Source organism: Myiozetetes cayanensis, unplaced genomic scaffold (assembly GCF_022539395.1).
Source record: "Myiozetetes cayanensis isolate MyiCay16 unplaced genomic scaffold, myiCay2020 scf2-11, whole genome shotgun sequence".
NCBI classification, from domain to species: Eukaryota; Metazoa; Chordata; class Aves; order Passeriformes; family Tyrannidae; genus Myiozetetes; species Myiozetetes cayanensis.
Genome location: NW_026087411.1, coordinates 77,290,987 through 77,314,134, shown reverse-complemented (window position 1 = coordinate 77,314,134; position 23,148 = coordinate 77,290,987). Strand labels below are relative to the sequence as shown.

The window sequence follows — 23,148 nt, the reverse complement described above, 5'->3', positions numbered from 1 at the left end:
ATTTTTTCACTAAATAAATGCAGACAAGGTAAGTACAATGAAATACTTGTTCTTAAAGCTTCTAGGTCCCTATTGATGTAGATATGTAACTTTCTATTACTATTAGTGAATACTCTCTTGAGTTAAACTCCATTATTCACATTCCTCCAAAGCAGTAAAACTCATGTCAATAAACATCTGTTTAATCACTTCCTTAAATGTTTTTTTCTTCATAAACAAACAACAGGGAATATACTAGTTCATCATAAAGTAAATTATAAGTATTATTATCCTGCTTACAAATGAGCAAGGTTACAAAGACTATTCACAGATTAAAAGTAGAAAAATAAACCAGTTCAGTGCTGCAAAAATGATGGATCAATTTGAATGATCCAGAGATGGCTTCCCATACTTGTAATCACGGGATTCTATTCATAGATTATATTACCATGGGGCAGTATGTCACCCCAAAATAACTCAAATGAAACCACTGGGAGAATACGAGGAATATGCAGAATAGTCTTCAGCAAATTATTACCCTTTTTATTTTCCTTTTCTCAGAATAGCTCTCATGTTAAAGGTTCATTTTGTTTCTTGCTAAGCAAAGGTCTGAAGTTGTTGATCTTACTGAGACAAAATATGTGAGTCCATTGCAATTCTGTCTTTAAGCTCTTGTCAATATTCAGGCAATAGCCTAGCAAGTCATTCCCAGGTTACAGATCGCTGGTTAAATATTTTATTAACTGAAGAGTAAGGTTTGTAGGAATATAGACTGAATCAAACAAAAGGTACAAGCTGTACCTTCTCAGTTCCCGAGACTGTCTTTTACAATAGTTTCAGTGGCTTATGACTACAACAGATCCCATTTGTATTTGATTCATATTCCCTACTGAATTCAGCATTCCCTCTAAATTCCATTGCTTAAAAGTTCGCACAAAAACTTATTTTACCCAAATTAAATCAGAATAAACAAGGTTTCTCAATGTTCTTAGTTTGACAGACAACTGTGGCAGATTGAACGACTTGTCAATGACAGATGGTATTCAATGTAAATACATGTAAAGTTACAGGTGTGGGAAGAAATAGTTCTATTTTTTATACAAAATAATGAACTCTATGATGACAAACACAAAGTGTTCAGAGTTATGACAAATGACTGCATGAAAATAGCCTGGTTCTTGGTAGCATACAAAAAATCAGATTGTTAGGAAAGGAATAGAGAACTAACCAGAAAAGATTACTATGCAGTTGCATAAATTCATGATCAACAAAGTTGATCAAAGGTATACAGTGACAATTTCTTTATGGTGGACAATGAACTAACCTGGGACTTCTCAGCTGAAAAAAGAGGTCACAAGGAATTCTACAAAAAATCATCAGTGGCATGAAGGAGGATGATAGGAAGTGTTTGCTTAGTCCCTCTTTCACTAAACGATCAAGTCACTATCAAATTACCTCAGTGAAAGTCAAGTCCAAACCCAAGAGATGGCATTAATTTTCACAGGGAGATCTGTATACTATTTGAAATACTCCTAAAATCTGTTTTATATATATATATATATATATATATATGAGCAATAAAATACAGAGGAAAGCCTCTAAATGGAAAATTATCAGAAGTTGGGAGGATATTACTATCATATATACTTGCTCTGTTTTTACCCTTCTCTAGATGAACTGGACTAGTTGGCTTGTGGCTTTTTCTGTAATGTTTGCTTTCTAAGGTAGACCCTTTTACAGTTCTTTAAAAATTTCCTCTGATTTTCTTAATGTCAATGTTAATTACTGGAATTTGTGACTTGGAGAGAAGGGTATGATACTGGTAACCACCTTCAAAGCAGGGGGTGGTATTTCCATGGTGATCACGGCCCTGTCCTTTATGACATTTTCAGAGTGGCCAGTTCTTTATACTCATCTTTGTATTTCTCCCTCTTCTCACATTTTTAAGTGAAGGAATCTGAGACAAAGCTTGGATTTTCCTTTGTCTTCCTATGAGTTTTCCCTATGGGAGTTAAGCACATAGCACTTACCTTATTATTTCATTTGAAATAACCTGAACTGGATTTATGTACACCTTGGAATGTACTCTGCTTGCTTCCTCAACACTGCTGGATAGACATAATACAGTAATGTGCTGCAGGGAGGCAAATGACTTAGCCTGTGAATAAAACAAATTGTATTAACCCAGGGGCACAGCAAAGAGCATTGTTTTAATTACTATAGAAAAGAGTGTATAGGAATGATTTACAGTAGGGCCATCTTAAAAATGAGAAGGCTGAGAACACAAGGTGGTGCTGTTTACGCTTAACAGAATGGATGTGCAAAGCTCAGTCTTGCCTGCTGGCATTACCCATTTCTGCCATCAGCTTCCTATGCCTTTGGACTAGGTTGCAAGTGTGACTGAGCCCCATCCTCCTCCAGATGTGCAGGTACTAACTACAAGGGGACATTTCCTTGGCAACAGCTATCTGAGTTCAGCTTGACTGGACGGGAATGTTAATTTGTCCTTGTCATCTCTGGAAGGCAGGACAGAAGCATTAGATGTTTTGCTGCACCAAGTACCGCAGGGAAATTTGGTATTATAAGAAATGACACACTTAGCTGTTTCTGGATAGAAGGAAGTTAGGAGCTAAAGCAGCAAGCACTTACTCTCTACTATTCCCCAGATTAAAGAACTGCCTTAGAAGGATTTAGGATACCAGGTGGTGTGGTAGACAGCTGATATTTTGCTTTTTTACCAGCCTGCTCTGTGAAGTCAGGTTGTGCTTTCAGTTGTAATTAAGCAAGGTCATTATCAAACGTAAAATAATAGCTTCTATTCAGCTGGGTGCATCACTTTGAATTTCTCCATGGATGGTAGATCTCCCACTGCAACTATTCTGTTGAAAAAGTGAGGAAATAGTTGTCCAAAGGAAAAGTGAAATATTATTGTAAGTGTTGCTTGGAGGAGAATGGGATACTGCTAAAAGATTGCTTTGCTGAAAATAAGTGTGATCCAATCTTTGCATTTATCAACTCCTTTTTCTTCCAGAGTGTTGCATTAAGTCATCATCGGCATAAGCTTTTATTTATTAGTGATTCACAAAACATGAGACTATTTTGCTCCTTCCAGAAAGAACTTGAGCAAAAAGTTTAATTCCTGAAAAAAAAAAAATTCCAAATTAACACATAATTTCTTTTAATTTTATTAGTCTGGCTTCAATCATAGCAAATAAAATAAAAAAAAAATAAAAAGAGAATAAGAATATGACAACAAAATGGAAGTAAAATGAATGGTGTATTTCCTTATAAATTTATTTATAAACTGTCTTAAATACTCAAATATTTAACTTATTTTTCACCTTGTTTGGTAACATGTGGCAGATGACCATTCTAGTGACTAAGAAGTTCTAAAACCCGAAGTATTTCATAATGTTATAAATGAAAGATTTTTTTCATTTACAGAACAGTTCACAACCAGTACAAAGAAGTTAATAACTATCTCAACTAAGCAGAACAGATTTAGAAAACATTTTTAGTTTTTCAAATGAGACCATGAGATTTTGATTGTATTTTTTTTTCTTTATATTCAGAAATATCTCACTCAATTGCATTTTTCTTCTTTAAATGCATGCACAAAATTTCCTATGATTACATTTGGAATTTTCATAGACATACTTGCATGTATACTCTAAACAGAGAAATATTTTATAATTAAAAAAAACCAAAGTCAGTCTGAAATATTTGCGGTAAATAATACCCATTAAAATAAGTTTTGATTGTGTTTTTTTCTGACAGATGTTTTTGTTTTTTTACCTGGATTATAAGTCAAGAACAGAAAACAGTGCATGAATTTCCCTTTGCCAAGGGTAATTGTAGCAGATAATAAGCTCTACCTGAGAAACAAAAGTATTTTTGAAGGAAAAGTAAAATTATCTGGCACTTGGGAGAGGATAAAATGGACAAGAAATAATTTCCCAGAGTCCTTTCAGCTTCTGCTAGTTCCTTTGAAAGCTCTGTTCTCTCAGATGTCACCTACCTGATATTTCACTGGTAAATCCTTAAATTTAACAGTAGTCTCTGCTTTCTGCTTCTCTTCATTAGAGTCAATATATGCAGTTAGCTTTTCTTCTACTGTTTTGCTGAAATAGTTGTTTTTCTGAATTGTTTTGTCAACCAGTCTTTATGTGCTCAGCTGCTTGTTTCTAGACCTTGGCTTCGCAAGACAGTTCTATTGTAGCCAACAGTTCTCTGCTAAGCTAATACTTTCATTCTGAAAAGAGAAGTACTAGAAGTTTTACTTGGTTTTCATGGCCAGGTTGTCTTAGTGGGCATGGTCTATAGAAGTGGTTTCTGTGAGAAGCTGCTAGAAGCTTTTGTTATGTCCAACTGAGCCAATGCCAGCCAGCTCCAAGAAGGATCCATCACTGGCCAAGGCCAAGCCCACTGGTGATGGTGATAACAGATATGAGAATGAGGGTAAAAAACCTGTGCAACTGTAGTTGGAGAGAGAGAGGAATGAGAATGTGTGAGAGAAACAGTTCTGCAGACACCAAGGTAAGTGGAAAAGGAGAGGGAGAGGTGCTCCAGCATCTGGAGCAGAGATTCCCTCACAGCTCACCTGTGGTGATGCAGGTTGTTCCCCCTACAGCCCCATATCCACCCCATGCTGGAGCAGGTGGATGCACCTGAAGGAAGCTTGGATCCCATGGGAAGCCCATGTTGGAGCAGGCTCCTGGCAGGATCTGTGACTCTATAGAGAGAGAAGCTCACACTGGAACAGGTTTGATGGCACCACTTGTGACCCCATGAGTGATCCACACTGGAGCAGTTTTTGAAAAACTGCAGGCTGTGGGAAGAACTTGCATTGGAGAAGTTCACGCACAACTGTCTCTTGTGAGAAGGAACTCATGCTGGAGCAGGGGAGGAGTGTTAAAAGTCCTACCCCTGAGAAGAAAGGAGCAGTTGAGACAACATGCAATGAACTGACAGCAACCCCCCTTCCCCATCCCCATCCCCCTGTTCTACTGCAGTGGACAAGGTAGAGAATTCAGAAGTGAAGTTAAGCCTGGAATGCAGGATGGGTGGGTGGAAAGTGTTTAAGATTTGGGTTTATTTCTCTTTATCCTACTCTGATTTGATTGTTAACAAATTTAACTGATTTCCCCATGTTGAGTCTGGTTTTCCCATGATGGTAACTGGTGAGTGATCTCTTCCTGTCCTTATTTAGGCCCACAAATATTTTGTTATATTTTCTCTCCCCTGTCCATCTGAGGAGGGGAGTAGTATAGTTGCTTGGGTGGGCACACACAGAAGTTAATGATTTCCCTTCAGAATGGAGAGGTTATTTCAAATAATTTCACAGAGAACAGCTTCCTGATTTTTGATTCCTGGCAGAACTAGGAAACTGAAATGATTTCAGGAAAATCCTGCAAAGAGAAAGCCCCACTTACTTTAGCATACATGTAGAAAATCTGCCTCCTCTAAAAAGAAATAAAAAAAAGACCATTGAACTTTTTACAGAATTTTTTAAAGGTGATATCCTGATAGAGTTGTGGCAAGTAATTCCTGCTTTCCATTTATTTTCAAGAGGCTAACAGAGTAAACAAACTGGTTATGGGAACCATGGTCTACTTTTGTGCTGTTATGCTTGATGGAGTTCAGCAAACCATGTGAATTCAGACTTTTAATTAAAGTTCGAAAAATGATTATTTCTGGAGTATAATGGAGTAATCAATATTCGAATTATTTTCAAGAAAAGTTAATATTTATTGTAAATTTTTGCCTTATTTGAATCACCTACTGTTCTAATTGGTCATCTGTTTCTCAGCAATTTAATCTTCAGCTAAGAAAATCACAGTTAAGGACTGTTATAGGTATCTTTCTTTATCAGAACTCAAGTGGCAATTCAAGAACAATCTACATCTTTAATCAAGGTGCTGGTCTCTTCAAATGCATGATTATGTTGGTTTGCAAGGTCTAACTACTGATGGAATATGTTGAAGAACTTTAACTGTATTTAAATAAGTTGTTTCCAATCTTCAGGAATTATGAAAAGAAGGGGGGAGTAATCATTTATCCCAATGGAGTTATAACTAAAACTGATGGAGGATTAAGGCAATGCCTATTAAACAACTGTAGGAGCAACCTAATTTAATCCCAAACTGTTTAGAATAATCTGTACTTCACACTGAAAGATATCTCACCCATAAAAGAATTTTGCATTTGTTTATTTTTTGTTCATCTGCTTCAGGTGAAGGTAGCCTAAGACAAAAGTGTCCTTGGTTCACTGTACCTGGAAAATCTAATGCCAGTGATATTGCAGTAACCCGTGATTAAACAAATTTTTATCTCATGTACTGTACTTATTTAGAAATAAATGCAAGACATAAATGGAAAGGTGATATCTGTATCTTTGGTGACAAAACAATGAACAAGTATAATCAAAGTATTGTATAATACTTTCCAGATGTTATATATATATATATGTTATGTGATGGTAATTCTCACATCTAAAGGATGTAGCATGATGTCCTTGGTGGTGTAGTTGAGTAATTTTTTTGTCACTTTCCTATGTACAGACAGTGTTGTTAAATAAGTTTCTCTTTGGTGGAACTATCTTGAAAGCTGAAATTTTATTTTGACTCTGCATAATAGATCACATCCTGTAGAATGTGCACTACTTGGTAACACAGGAGACTAAGGTTGTTGCTATGTAAACCATGAATTATTTTTCTCCTTCCAACTTACTTTCTTTTTGCTTATATAAGTCCTGTCCTGCTGCAAGTCAACACAAACTATAGCTACATGCATTTTAATTGATGTTTTCTTAATTCTATAAAATATAGAGGAAATCCTTAAATGTTTTGCAAAATGCCAAAGAACAATGCAAATTGCAATTCAGTGTGCAAGATTTAATACTTGTTTGAACTGTCCCGTTCAACACCTTAAAGCCCTTCTTCCCTAATGAATACAGGTTCAGATTTATTTCCACAGCTCCAAGAGGATGCAAGAGACCCATGCAGAATACAGAGAGAAAGCAAACATCTCTCAGGAAACGAGCATCCTAGTGGTGGCTGAAAGACAGAAAAGTCCAAGTGGTTTTTCTCTTCTCTTAAGATGACCATGAACACAGTACTCTAAGACATTTTTATCACATATGTTAAAAAACTGTCAGTCTCTTACATCAGATCAACCAATATAGCCCTGCAAACTAAAATACTTACACATTTTTACATTTTTTGACTAGCTGCATCCATGCCAGCTGTGCTGTGTGCATGAAAGGATTATAATCTATGAGATAAAATTACACTCTTTCCAGTAAAGATAGTATAGACAATCATGAAAAAATATACTTCTGCATAATTTCAAGATATGTGAAACAGTTTCTTGTCTTTCTGTGTTTTACTTAGGGCATTGCTGAGGAGAGTGGTGATCTCTACTTCCTATCTTGTACGATTCCAAACATTTTAACAACCTGGGCTATTCTAATTTATTTCAACTGTTCTTGGGCAGATTCTTTAAACTCTTTTTATATAAATATATAAATTTATATAATTTTTTCTGCCTTGAATGCAACATTTTATTTATCCAATATTTAATAACTGACTTTGAACTGTCATTATTATGCTAAACAAAGAGTTTACTTAGTTGGAGAGGAAAAAACCAAATACTAACTTAATTTTTACTATATAGGTTGTTCCCAGAAGAAGAAAAAACATCACAAATCATCCAGCCGCACTATCTATACACCAGGAAATAGTAGAAAGGATTGCTCTTGATCTAGAGCCATACCACATTGTAGAGATTATGGGTTTGCCGAGTTTTGAGAATACATTATTCTTTCCCAAGAAAAAGACTCTTTTATGCAACTGCTATGTTTTTTATTTATGGTAACTTACCGATCAAAGTGAGGAATGCCTTCAGAGAAACAGTCTTAGAAGAAGCTAAATCAACTGCATATCTTTCACTCACAGCACATAGACCTTTCTTTGATTCTTTGATGAGAAGGGGGCATACATATTCAAAACATTGCTTCTGGGCCTGCTATCACCATCACTGCCACCACAACCACTAAGCAGGGTCTTTGGCAGAGAAAGCAAATTCTGGTCCAAGATGCATATTTCTCTCAAATTCACACAGCTGAGAATATTTAAAACTGGACCAAAAAGTGAGGGATATTGAGTTCACTAACATCTGCTGTTTCTTCCATTACTGTTATTTGATCATCCTGTTTTCTGATGATGACTGGCAGGTATCAGATACATGTGCTATGTTAACATCCATTTTGGATAGAGTGAAGCATGAATAACACATCCACATAAAACAACAACAGCAAAACAATTTTGTAACATAGGAAACAATGCTCACCAAAATACATAATCACAGAAAACAGGTGGAATGTTCTCTGATGAATCATCAGATCAGACAGCATTCATCATTCTGTTAGGAAGTGTTTGCCTTTACTTGGTCCTGTATGAAATATATTGACTCTCCATTGTCATATGTTGGTAAATGATGAGTATGCTGCCCAGTGAGGTGCCTCTCAAATTAAATCAAAATATCCATTAAACCACACAAAAAAGAGCTTTAAACATCAAGGAAGCCAGAGTATAGAACATGAAAAAGCCTGTACTGAAATTAGATCTCTATCTTGCATTTAAACAGGCCATACCAATTCACATTGTAAATAATATCTGAATATCAAATTCTCTATACAGAAATAAAAAAGAGCAACTGTCTTTCAAAATCTATTTGTGACAAAGAAAGATTAAAAAATGTACCTAAATTTTTATTTGGTTTGCAAACATTATTCTATGGTAAGCACATAGTTTTCTAAATTCTCCTAATTTCATTTGCAATCAGTTGGGGACATCAGTTTTATTCAGAAAGAAGGCATTTATCCTCAGATTTTAGGTAAAAAAGGTTTTCTTCCAATCTAAAATTGTCTTAGACATCTATTCTAACCTAGTAGAGTGTTCAGTCAATAGACAAAGGTGAACACCAATTTAAAATGTCTGAAGGAAAACTGTTCTTAAGATTTTTAGCTTTCTTCTTTGAATATTACTGGTTAATTTAGACAGCATACCTCTATTACACAGTATCGTTTTGAAAATAAGATAAAGCAAACCCCACCTTAAATGCCTGGATAGTATCCTTGACTTTATAGGTAATGTAGGATTTTTTTTTTTTTTTTGGTGGAATACCTAACGTTAGAATTGTAAGTTTAAGCAGACACTAAGCTTCCAGCAAAAGTCTTGTCCATGAATATTAACACTTTCTCAGCCTTTAGGCTAAGATGTGCTAAGTGGTACATGGGCTATTATTTTAATTAACCTGACTTGCTGTGATTATCTCAGAATGCTTTTCAAGGAAAAACATGGCCCAAAAAGGACACATACGACTCACATGTAAATAGATCCCTTGCTCTAAGTGGGGAGCCTGCATTTGCATATATATCACTCTTGCTCTATAGGGAACTACTGCTTTTTCTATGCCAGAGTAGTTTTTATGGTTTACCTACATGAACAAGCTCTCTGACAGACGTATGTGCAGCATTTTTAAAAACAGATGTGCTCCCAATGTGCATTTAATACTGTAAATACCTATTTATGCTAACAAGGTTTCTTTTTTTATTTTAATCTTATTATTACTCTACACCTGACACAATTCAAGAGACATAATTCTGACTCAGAAATCATTACTTGAATTGCCAAGTATTACTTTCTAAGTAAGTACCTTAAAGATGGTTTCAAAGGTACTTCAAAAACATGGCATGAAGATGCTGGAGTGAATCTGAGGGTCACGGAGCACTGGAGATATTCAAAAGCCATCTGGACACAATCTGGAGTAACATGGTCTAACAGACCTCCTTGAGCAGGGAGGTTGGACCAGATGACCCTATAGTGGTTTATTCCAACTTCACCCATTCTGTGATTCTGTGGAGGAGAGAAGGTGACTGAAATGTAGTACTCATGACGATGATGGATGAGGTCAGTTTGCCTTCAAATTTCAAGATAAATTACAATAATTTAACTTTGAAAAAAGTGAAATATATACCTACTTGTGAACTCAGCACATCTGGGCAGGCTTCAAGACAAAAATATGAAACCACATGCCATCAGTTGACCCTGAGATTAGCTCAGTTGGTTAGGGCATTGCATTAATAACACTAAAGTTGTGGATTTGAACCCTATACGGGCCATTCGCTTAAAGAGCTGGACTTGATGATCCTTATGAGTCCCTTCCAACTCATAATATTCTGTGATTTTTCCAGGTACATTTAGCAGGAGGACAAATTTCAAGTTAGCAGCTGGGTAAATATTTTAAAACTGACAAACACTGGTAACAATAATATAAATTTATCACAGGCTGTATATACTGAAACCCCATGAGCTAGTAAGATCAGCTAAGATTTAATAAAGTTGATAAAGCAAGCTCATTAAATTAATTAAGCACTTAAATCCCAGACTGTGATCTACTCTTTCTTACTTGTCTTCCTGAATTAGGCAACTGAATCAAATGGGTGGCCACTAGCAACGTTCAAGCTGACTGATGATTTCTCGTTCAACAGACGATCATAACCATAACGCTGTTGTTCTCATGATTACATGGGCAGATTAAATTTGGTGCTTTATGGGTGGTTTGAAAGTGTCTGGAAAAGCACCAGGTTCAGTCTAACTGGATCCTAACAAGAAAACTGTCCCATGTAGTTAATCTAAAATGCATATGAGCAATTTTGATATCAGGCAGATTAGCTCACTTAGGTAAAAACTGAACTTCTGCTTTTGACTCTAGCAAACTATTAAGCCAGGATGCTATGCTGTCCTCCTGCTTTAAGAAGAGGTGAGACTGATGTGCTGAAAGGCATTGAGACAGACTAAAAAGAGGAGAAGAAAGAGGCTGTATCAGGGCGGCCAAGGGCTAACCTGAGTCAGTGGCTTCTTCACCAGCAAGGTGGTGAAGTACACCTTGGTGGAGTACTGTCTGAGGTAGGCTCTCTTTCCCCTACAGAAATTCAATAATAAGGATGACAGTGCAGGAATTGCCTTGTTTTGGAGTGTATTCCATCCAAAAGAGGTGTTCCCACAACTGTATGTTTAAAAATATAAGCCTGCCTTTAAAAAAACCAAATAAACTAAACAGAGAGAAACAAACTTGTTGAGAACAGTAAGAAGTTCCAAAGTAAGTCAGGTTAAAAAAATGCCCAAGTCACCATGTTTTGGATACTTGCAAAGTAAGGAGTAAATTAAATAGTAAATTCTTGTTATACTCCATTCAATTTACGTAGCATGACAAAAAAAACCAACAAACCAAAACCTTAGCGAAAAACAGGGTTTTTTATTCAATTTACATTTTCTTGTAAAGTTATCACAGGTAGATTAATGCAAATAAGATCTACAAAGTAAGGATTTTCTGATCTTTACCCTTAATAAAGTCCAAGTTTGAATATTTTAAGTTGTTTCAGCAGTCTCAGCAAAAAGGCAAATGTGTGTGCTTGTGTATTTTTATGCAGTTATGTATATCAATGTATTTCCCTCTCTATGTGTGTGCATGTATACATATAACTAGCTCTAAAGAGACTTGTTCAGTTCACATGAATACCTATCTGTCTTTCAACAGGCTATATGACAGTACTGCTATTTAAAGTTTTTCAGCCAAAGGCCAAAAACTTTGCTCATGGGCTTTAGATAGATGTACAGCCTGATTACTGAAGGACTTCAGAGGACAAGTGCAGGAGAAAAGTAGGTCAGATAGAAAGGGAAAAAAAATAGATAAGGGGCTAGAAAGATATATTCTGAGGAAGATCTTTTTCCTGAGAGGTTGTTTCAATGTGAGACTTGTCAGATGCCTCAAGTTTGAAATTTGCATTATCACAGTCTTTAAGAGTTTATTTAAAGTCTGAATACATTTAAAAACTTGACAGCAATGATTGAAGTACAAAATATTTCCTCAGTATTAATGACTATCCTAAATCTCTATACCTTGGGCAATGAACCTGTTCTAGCAGATCATTAATCCCCTCAAAATACCCTGTCCTGAGATCATTAAGAACCAAAAACTGTAAAAATAAAATAAAATAAAATATATATATGGATTTTTCTTTTTGTACTATAGGATTTAATTGGTATGTACAGAACAGGTCTGAAAAAATTATTGCCTTAAGTGTTGAACAAGCAGATTGACAGAATTATCTTACAAACGTCTCTTCGTGTTATAATAATTTATACTCATAAACATAACTTTAATAACAAAAATATAAAAAATATGTCTCAATTATGAAACACATTATGAAACACATTCTGAAGATAAGCAGACTTGTAGATTTAGAACTGAAAGTAGATTGTGGGAATATAATTTCAAGCTTTTGATAAGTCAAACGTCACTCATATTAAGTAGAATGCAAGGAAAGAAAGGACATATTTTGCATTTTTTGCATTCTATTATTAGTTATTATTAGCTTGCTTTAAATATTTATTTTCTTAGAATTGCAGTGCAAGAGGTTGGATTTTGAAACTTCTACTTGCCAGGAGCTTCAGCTAAAGACATGGCAATTTATTTCTCATGCTGGCATATGCTGAACTTGTATATTTCTCCCCATCAGCTGTAAGGAGTATATATGAAGTACGAATCTATACTGCAGTCCTCCTGTTAGGTAAGGTGATACCCATCTCGAGCCTAGGCTTAAACTAACATTCCTGAAACTGTTTCTTCAAAGTAGTAAATGGAAAGAACCTCTCATTCAGATGATATGATTCACAGACTACAGGGAAGACTAGGAAGAGTAGTTCCTAAAAAAGTGTGATGTTTCAAATGGATGGCATAGAAATAAGAAGAAAGGAGGCAGGGAAAGTTATTCCTTCATACAATCTTTGGATCTGAGTTTAAATTGTGGGTTTATCAGTTTTCATATTGAAAAAGCTTTGATGAAAGCAATTTTCATTTAAAACTTGAAACTGGAAATTGTATTCAGACTGCTGGAATTCTTTGTTTCAGAAGAGAAAAAAGAAAATGAACTGGTTAAAGGCAATACTTAACAGTTTTCAAATCATATTTTGGTTTTTCTGATTTAAAATCACTGTCTGCTTTTAAATGGCATATAATAATGCAACTGAATATAAAATCACAGTTAGGACAAAAAGCATCTAAAATATTTATTTTTTAAAAAAATTCTATTATTGTTATTTGATAAAGAAAATTGTAGTAGTCTTATGATGTCATCTTCAAAAATATTAACCATAGTTATTCATGCTGGCATAAGTTCATTGTTTTGTGTGTACAATTACATAAGATTTAGGTGATTTCTCAACTTTCTAGGCTTATTAGAAATATTTTACTTGGAGTGGCAGAAAAAATATATAAAAATATTTTAGACGTCAAGGTTTTTTCATGTATTTTATATACATTTATATACATTTCACTGAAGACTGGTTCTAAATCAAATTTTAACTGACTTAGTAAATAATTTTTTTTCAATCTGTTAAAAGAGATATTTTTTTCTCTATAGATATGCCAATATTGACTAAACCAATGCCATAATTTTAATTTTTCCATTATCATTCAGCTGGTATTTTTTGTATACTTCATTCCAAAAATAAAAAAGGTAGGAGTCCGGTGTTACACGACAAATAGATTACATGGAAGTTCCTATTGCAAGGTTAGACTTTTGCTTCTTCGTTGGACCTTCAACCTTCAACACCCAAAACACTGAATGAGGCAAAACATGTATAAATAAATCAAAGAAATTAAATGAATTATATGTTTTAGGGTGATTGAAAAGTGTCATAAGCATCTCCTTGTTTGGGAATTTTGTATATAGTAAGAATTTCCTCCAAAATAAGTTTTCACTGGCTTTTTTTTTTTTCATCACAATTTGTCCTGGTTCTGGCCAGGACAAAGTTCATTTTTGCAGTACGGTGAGGGGCATGGTTATGACCCAGAGGTTATTCTACACCACCTCACATCATTGCTGGGGCTGGGGGAAAGAGACTCTCTCTTATGGGGAGAAGAGGTTGCTTCTGATGGGGCCAGCTTGGTGGACAGAGCGGTTGGGTAATGCCAGTCCTGAGATGGGGGAGTGGTTGTGGCTCTGACTGGGTCACAGGCTCCACAGTGGGCATTTCTGTATGTGAATTACTCTTTTACACACTTTTGTTATTGATATTGTTTCTGTTACTGTTTGTTTTCTTGTCTCACTGCTGATTCCAGTAAGTTTCTCTTATCTCATCTATTGCCATGATTTTTACGTTTTGTGCCTCCACTTCTCACCAGTCACCTTCAGGGGAGAGGGGGTGGAGGGAGGGTGGAATGCATAGCAGTGTGGTTTTAGTGGGAGCAGTAAATTGGAGAATACCATTCCTAAATGACAACAAGTTTCCTCTTATTGTCCTGACAATTGCTTTTCCTCCCAATGAATTTTTTTTCAGGTAGTGTTTAAACACTGTTTCAAATCTGATAAACTTGAAAGGATGCAGTGCACTTAAGACTGAGGATCTTTTTTTCCAAGAAGACAGAGAAAAATTGCAGGATAACAAATGTGTATAAAAATGAACTGCTAGGGAATCTCACTGATTATTTGTTTGATATTTGATCATATTCATACTCCCAATCATCCCAGAAGGATAACTGTGGTGACAAAGCTCACTGTTTAGCCATGAATTTGCTGTGTGAGTTTATGTATACATATATACATATATATATAATACCTGCATAGCTGTACATGTTTCTGAAAGTTGGTATTGAGAATTATTGGGAGTGTCTGTCCTTTTTCATGAGACCAAGGAAATTTCTTTTCTGAATTCTCCAACTTCATTTATTATTCTTTTTTTTTTTTTATCTTCTTTTGCAGGGACTCTGAACAGCATTCATATTGTTTATTTACTTTCCCAATTTAGAAGATATCTTAAAAGATTAACTACTGTTACTTCAAGTATTCAAATATTGTCTGCAATATATATAAAGAACTGTAGAAAATCTGACATGACCTGTGGCTGATAGAACTATTTATTTACAACAAAGTCAACATATTTCAGAAATGATCAATGTTGGGTTTTACATTCATGAAGTAATAGCTGGCAAACCCTACAATGATGAATAGACTTAAAACCAAGAGCCTACTGGGACCCAAGAGCACAAAAAGATGCATGGCTCCCGTGTGGTGATATACAAAGACTGCAGAGGGTTGCAGCTAACTAGAGAAGGCAACAAAGCCTATGGCACCATGGTGAATAAAAATATTAAAAGTGCCACTGTAAATAGTAGTCTGAACAACACAGGAGAGGAGAGATTATGAATTAATTATTTTAGTTTGGTTTTAAAATCTTCTGATGGTTCAGATTGATGCAATTACAGAGTCACAGACTTACAGGCTGGAAGGGATATCTAGAAGTCACCTAGTCCTACTCCTTACTGAAAGCAGGTCTAATCCAAGCAGGTTGCCAAACATCTCCAATGACAGAGATTCCCCCTACTTCTCTGGTCAGCTTGCTACAGGATTTTACTGCTCTGATGGTTAAAGAACAAAGTAACAACAACAAAAAAATTCATAATACAGATTCCCATGTTACAAGAAATAATGATTTTTATGTCACTAGGATTTTACTACTTTTATTCCACAATATTTTGTGGGGTTTTTTTCTGTTGTAAAGTTAGAAGACCACGTGTTGCTGTGATATTTGTAACTCCAGTGAATCAGAATATGTCCCTCTCATATCAACCAAGATACATAAATACAACTTTGCAAATGGTAAATATTTTGTTCCCTTCATCATTCAGACATCTAGACACTTACCTAGTAACATGTTGTGGCCCTGTAAAAAATATCTAAGTATTTTGTGTCACCAAAATGTCTTTCTCAAACTCAGAGGGCTTTCTCATCCCCTTTCTTGCCAGCTTTTTAGATTATTTGCATTAGATAATGGGTTATAATTTCATTTTAAATTAAATAAACATTATTTTACCAATTAAATTATTCTACTCCAAAGAAAAACAATTATTTAATTAAACCTTTGGTAATGGTTAAGCAAACTTACCAATGTGTACATTTAAGTTACAGCAAAGCTTTTTTTTCCAGCTTCTGCAAGTTTATTATTCCTTTTGGGAAGGATTTTTCCCTCAGCAAGTCACTTCAGGGTTCACTTCCGCCCTCATAAGCTATTTGATACTTGGAAACAGTATTCTACACTGCATCCTCCACCTCAGTGGGAAAAGGTATTTCTCACCCTGTAATAATCTACAGACAAACAGCAAAAATTTTGGGCATATTCCCTACCTACCTCTAGTCTTTCCTTGCCTATTCAAGATGCAGTGAAGCTCCATTAAAGTCAAGGTGTAAATAGCCTGCACAAAAGAATAAAGGAAATTTATATTTGCATTACTTCAATTTATGTAAATATAAAAGAATCATGTTCAGAGTCCAGATCACTTCTATTTCTAGGATGTGCAAAGCACACATTAGTCAAGGAATAACTTTTAAAAGCCTCTAATGTTTTTGCTACAACTGTTTTAGAGAAAGACTTTGGAACATAAGTAAATGTTAACATTTTGCCTAAGGATATTATAATGCAGAATGTGTCAATTGCCAGCCATTTCATATCCAAAAAACAAAACATAAAACAAATTCTTCTGCCCTCTCCATTCAAAATTTAAGTAACTCAATGGATGAAGAACACAAAATTGGAATTTTACATGCACACACACCCACATACAAAAATCCTTATATATCTAAGTATCATTACAATGTACGTAAATATCATTAAGTACATATTCACACTACATATACATGTAGAGGTGTGTGTGCATGTGTGCATTAATTAATTAAAATATTTTTTATTTTATGCCTGCATATGCATCTGTGACCATACATATACAGAGTGAGAGCATGAGAGTGAATATACACATTACCTGGTATTTTTATTTAGAGTTAATTTACAGTTTTACAGCTTCTGAACTAAGAGAACTACATATGTTGTGATTCCAACTGTGAGTCACTGTGATGGAAATAAATGCTTAATGAAAATAGCCCATAAAACAGTTGCATTTAATAGAACATAACTGAAAAATAAAGAGATAACAAGGAACAATGATACTCCCACATATCTTGCAATATTCTTTTAAAAAAATTTTTTTGTAAATAGCAATCTAATCGAAGACAGTCCTGAAGAAACAATTTTTCCTTTGTTGCAGCCTTGAACTTTGACTCAAACAATCTAGGTCTATAGTCATCTGGTGAACATATGGGTATTGTTCATCCCCTAGACAAATGCAGTCCAAATCCATAGATACTTCTTTGACATTTTAGGACTGCAAGCCAGACAATGCTATGACCTGATTCTCCTTCCTGGACTTAGTCAGGTGGTGGGGGATATATTACTAATGCAGTTGTCAATTTGATTTATGCAATGGAAATGTTTTTGACTCAGGTATAGGTTGCATAAACATAGACAGAGAGCAGCCCCAAGCTGCCATTAGGGTTAGGGTTCAGAGAGACACAAGCTCCAGAGACAGTGAGGATGGAAAAGACCTGCCAAGGGAAGTACAGCCCTGCACCAACGTTGTTTCCTGCACACATTTCCAATCTGGGCCATCCAGGTGGGGTCTCACAAGAGCAGAGTAGACGAGTAGAATCACCTCTGCCAAACTGCTGGTCAGACTTCTTCTGACGAAGCCCAGGATACAGTTGTTTTTCTGGGCTGCAACCACAAATTGCTGAGTCATGTTGAGCTTCTCATTTACCAACACCCTCAAGTTTTTCTCCCCAGATCTGCTCTTAATCCATTCACTGACCAGCCTTTTTTTGCGGTTGGGATTGCCCTGATTCAGATGCAGGACCTTGCACTTGGCCTTGTTGAACTTCATGAGTTTTCCATAGATCCACCTGTCAAGCCTCTCAAGGTCCCTCTGCATGGTGTTGCTTCCATCCAGTGTGTTGACTTCACCACAAAACTTGGTGCTCTGTAAATCTTAAAAATAATCACTGAAGTTCAAGTGAAAAAAAAATTATTTACCTGAAACTAAACATTTCTGATAAAAACTGTTTAGCAGTAAAACAAAACAATTATTTAAAAAATTCTCTGTACTTTGGCTTACAGAAATGAAGATACTGTAAAACATAATCTACTTGCTGAAGTTGGTATGGAATTCAATTCTATGTCATTTAACTAAAAAGATATCTCTCTATCACATTTTTACATTTTTAGCATATTTTACTGTCCTTTTGACCCCTCTGATAACAAGGATATTCTCAGACCTTCTCCGAAGAAAAAAAAAACAACCCACATAAAATCAATGTAAAATGACAGAATGCAATGAAAGCAATTTTGCAGCATCAAAATTTAAATGAACAGCAGAGTTTTTGGATGCTTATCAAAACCAAGCCAACTAATACTTTAAAATGTGACCGTTATTCCTGCATACAGTAAAAATGATGGAGTGAGCCAAAGTCAGTAAAATCCTGTGTCATCACAGAAGAACACTTCAGTAGAATCTGCATCCATAACCATTCAGAAGTCGATTTGCTTCCGTGGAGTTTTGTTTTGGTTTGTTATTTCATCACAAGCACTATAATGTATAAGGTTTTCTGTGGTTCAATTTGACATTAGCTGTACTATAACAATTCTATAACAGCCTTTTATTTTATCTGGAAGTGTGTGCACTTACACTTGTTTACACACCTAACATTACCATCTTCTTGGTATAAGGGAGGAGTAATCAGCTCAGTTTGCATTTGCTTACATGGCTGTCTTAATTGTATATAGTCACAGCTCTGTACATATATGTCTGTGTACTTATATGTACATATATGCCATATGTACTATTTTTGTGGGCTAGCTCCAGTGTCTTACAGCATGGTTAATTTATGCACTTTTTTTTTCCAAATACAATTCATTTCTAATAACTGAAACTGTTTTATAGCCAGTCTCTGAAACAGCCAATTGGGATAAAAATTTCATTCTTCTCAGCACTGTGTAGGTGGTAATTTTGCATATCACATGCAAATAGTCCTTGAAATTCTGTTTTAGAACTGGAAAGTATTTATTTTTCAGATTTATGGAAAATAAAAAATTAAAGTTATATTGAGTTTTACTGAACCTGAGAGCTGGAGATAAAAAGAATGAAAATCCCATTTTCTCATGAACTTTCTCCTAATTACAAATGAAACTTACATGTTATTAAAATACATATCACTGTTTCATATTTATCAAGATTCTGTCTTGAAATAAAAGCTGCTTAGTCAAAGCTGATGTAAGAAATTTGGTAATGCTCTAGTACCCAATTCTTAGTCCTTTTCTAGAAGGCTTCTGACAGAATATTGTCCTGTTAAAGACACGTCATAAGAAATAGGTAGGAAACAAATGACAGAGATTCTACTGCTTATTTTCATGATGAAAAATAGAGATTACAAGATTGAGAGTTCTTTTGTGAGAGCTGAACTGTGCTTTTTGGCAACACTAATAAGCGATTTCGGTTTTTATTTCAAGTAAGATTCAGTTCCTGTTTCCAAAACTATAGTACATTTCATATAACATTATTTATATAGCAAAAAAATTGAAATAATATTAAAACACATAGCTTGAATAAAGCAAATGATGATTCAGTCTCACAAGATTAGTCTCAATGGGTAACACAACAAGTAGACAATAGATATTGTCAATTACGTATCACTTTGATCATCTATATTTTTGCATCTACTCTTTTACTGCTGAGGCAAAGCATCAGACAAACAAAATACTAAAGACTTTACTGTTCAAGGAGACAACACTTCTCTTTAATAAAAAAATGCACCTTAATTACTCTCCCAATATCAGCCTTTTCATCCTGTTTTTCTTGAACTCCACTATCATAGCACTCACTTATTTCTCTTACATCCTTACTTGAGGGAGCAGATGATCAGCAGTAAAGCATTTCATGGGAGAAGGACAACCTAATACTCTTCATGAAATAGTGAAAAGCTTAGTACCAGACACTACTGGCACTACATAAACTACCACTTTGTGAGTCTGAGTTCTTGTGGTCAGGCATTGCCTCTGATCAGCTCATTATTCTTGGAAAGAGCTGATGCTTGGTATTCCAATCAAAATGGCCAGTCCTCCAGTAAAACTGACAAGAAATAAAACATTCTGCTGGAAATTGATCCCTGTTTTCCTAAATTATTCATAAATCCCACATTCAGAACACAGTGCTCTGCACCCACTTCTTGAGCCAGAGAACTGATACAAGTTGCCCTTGGATAAGACTGCTAAATCTCCACTTCAAACTCCAACAACAATTTGAAAAGCCTCAGGAATCATCTTGCCTTGAGCAGTTGACATTGGCTTTCAGTAAAAAAAAAAAATCTAAAATATATTTTTATTTCTCAGAGATTCTTTCTTGTATTCTCCAATCATTTGATCTGGGCTAGGTAACAGATCTTACTATAAAAGTAAATAAAACTGAAAACTGGAATGTGACTGGAAATATTGTAACAGCAAATATTTTTGTGTGGTATCCCACCAAAGTAAAAATAATGGAGTCTATTGTTTTGTTTGTGACTGTGGTTGCAACCGCATGTTAAATGTTACTTCCAAAAAGGGACATAGCTGTCCAAGACAGATGTTAGATGTTTTCAGTCCAAAACTGAAAAGGAAACTACACCAGTTTGAAGACCACCATACTTAAACCCCACTGCGCTGTTTAAACTGTGTTACAGACAAGAATACAGAATTCAAGAAGAAACAAAATAAAAGTAAACATAAGAAATATAAAGAAGTTGTGGGACACAGTCTGTATTTTCAGAGATTAATTTCATTTTACTTCATTTCAGCAGCTGTTGGAAAAGAGGCAGTCCAAGCAGGTAAAAGTATCAGTAAAAAAGCAATTCCAGCTTCTCCTGTGTCCTGCCGAAGATAGTCTTTATACTACTGAATGCTACTGAATACTCATATTTCCTCCTTCTTTCTCTGTTTAAGAATATCCACTACTTTTTAATGTTCCTTAACAATTAAAATATAAATGTCAGTAACGTTCAATGGTAACATTTATAAAGGCCTGATTAGCTTTGAACAAAGACATTTTTGACAGCATAACTTTATGAACAAAACAACATTTTCAAAAAAGAGTGGTGGTCTAGCATTGCAGAAAAAACAACATTGACCAGTTCTGCATATTGTCAGCACAAATTAAACCTTGCAATAGTTCTCAGGAGACAAAAGCTGTTATATTCTTTCTCCCCTATGAAGGCTCAGCAAGACAAAGCAATTTTTTGAGAAACACAAGTGACTAATGTTGAATGAGGCAGCAGCTGCATCCCCAGGGGTCTGAGTTAGCACCTGAAATACCATTCAAACATTTCTGCCCCTTTTATTGCCATCCTTGCTAAAGTATTTGAAAGTGCTATCTATTCCAAGTAGGCAATTTTGACAGCAACTTGTACTGCTTAAACATATATTAACTATGTTAAATTGAACTGAATGTAATGCTGGGAAGCCTTAATATAGGCCATTAGAAGATGTAAGGAGATAAACCTCACATAAGGAGAAAATGCTGTCTCTGGCCATCTGCTTGTCCTGGTAACACAGAGAAAATTTGCAATATGCAACAATTCCCTCAACTTACTGAACAGCAGGTGCCCGTCTTTTTCTTCAGCTGTCCAAAAACTGTTCCCTTACAACTCTCCTTGTTCTCCCTGAAGGATTCTTTCATAGTTTTGTAATGTAAATTTAAAATAAGGAGGAACAGGTTCTGTTTGAACTAGAATTATCTCAATTAACTGGCTAACCAATGGATATAAAACTTTATTTTGTCCTGTGAGCATTCTATTTAAATGAACAGTCACTTTTTTTATTCCCCCAGTGTCACATCTTTTACAGATGAAAACGAAAGCAGTATTTTACAAACAACAAAAAGCACAGGGTGTGAGGATTGTGAATTAGGAATCCCATTTCCACTGTGCTGTTTTTCTTAATAAATGCTAAACCGTAAGTAAAGCAATAAAGTGACCCAGTATAATTTACTGTCTTTGGCAATCATTTTTGTCTTCAGTTGAATGGGGTTTATTGTTTGTTGAGGACCAAAGAATGTCATGCTGACATGCTACACAAGGAGTTAAAAAGAGCATTCCATACAAAAAAATCCACCAGTTAGAGGATCAAAGGTCAAGATATGACATTATTAAATTCAACTGGCAACTGTATGTCTTTTCGTGCATATATTTTGAATATCTATGTTTTTAATTATAAGCCATATACATTCTGGAAAGGCCTTGTGTCCTCCAGTTAAAATTTAATGCTGTAGATCAAGACTTTGGGACTCCTAAAGTAAAGAATTAAAGTTCGAAATCTACAACTGCATCAAAGACAAAATACGAATATCAAATATAGTTGTTAGGCATGTAGTCAAAAACTATGGTCTCAGCAGCCACTTCCATGTCTTTCTCACTCATCCTGGGGACTTCATGACCACATAATATAATTCTCCCATTCTGCTCCTCTACGTAAGTCTTTTGATATTCAGAAGCCACATTGTATTGTGCCTTCCGTTGTGAGGAATCTGATGAAATAAGTATGTTCTAGCTATGGATAAACACCCATCAAAACTTTCACAAATTGCAATTGTGACTGCACTGATTGTGTTTCCACAATGCACCCTTTGCAGCATGTTGTAAGTCAGAGCAATCCCTAGAAAGACTTGAATTTTAAGCTCTCTTTAAACTGATTTTTATGTAAGTGTATTAGTTGCTCAGCTCTCCAGGGAAAAAGGCTGTTTAGCCCTCCCATTAAAGTCATGTGCAGAGGAAGAGAAAAGCTCATGAGGGCTATGGGTGAAACATGGCCTTGGTGACTAGGGCATTTATCTGGAAAATAGTATGTTTAAATTGTAAGAGACAGAGAATGGAATTAACCCACTTTTACACCCTAGGGAAATGTAGCATCTCTTACAAAACAGTAAAGGGGAAACAATGCCAGTAAAGGGTACCAGCAGTCTCCTTTCCTTTTTAAAGAAAACTTAGACTGCCTTTGCATTTCAACTGACAAGTTGCTGTTGCATAAAACCCTGTAACAGGCTCAGTCAGGTTTTGGGCATCCTAACTGAACTCTCAGAGAAGGCCTGAATTTGAACAAATCTATACTGGAGTAGCTCAGACCCCTAAGTACCATCCTACAGGTGAAAAACTAGGAAGTCTATAAAATATAGGCACCTCCAGGGCTAAGCACC

At 35.4% G+C, this 23,148-nt stretch overlaps 1 protein-coding gene across 1 annotated transcript in view; it reads right to left on the bottom strand.

The window, feature by feature from the left end:
• Positions 1-17,436: 17,436 nt before the first annotated feature.
• Positions 17,437-23,148, bottom strand: part of LOC126640148 (uncharacterized) — a 44,026-nt gene continuing 38,314 nt past the window's right edge. The window contains exon 4 of the mRNA XM_050315709.1: positions 17,437-17,918. Within this exon, the coding sequence (XP_050171666.1) occupies positions 17,437-17,918 (482 nt within the window). The remainder of the gene's footprint in view (positions 17,919-23,148) is intronic.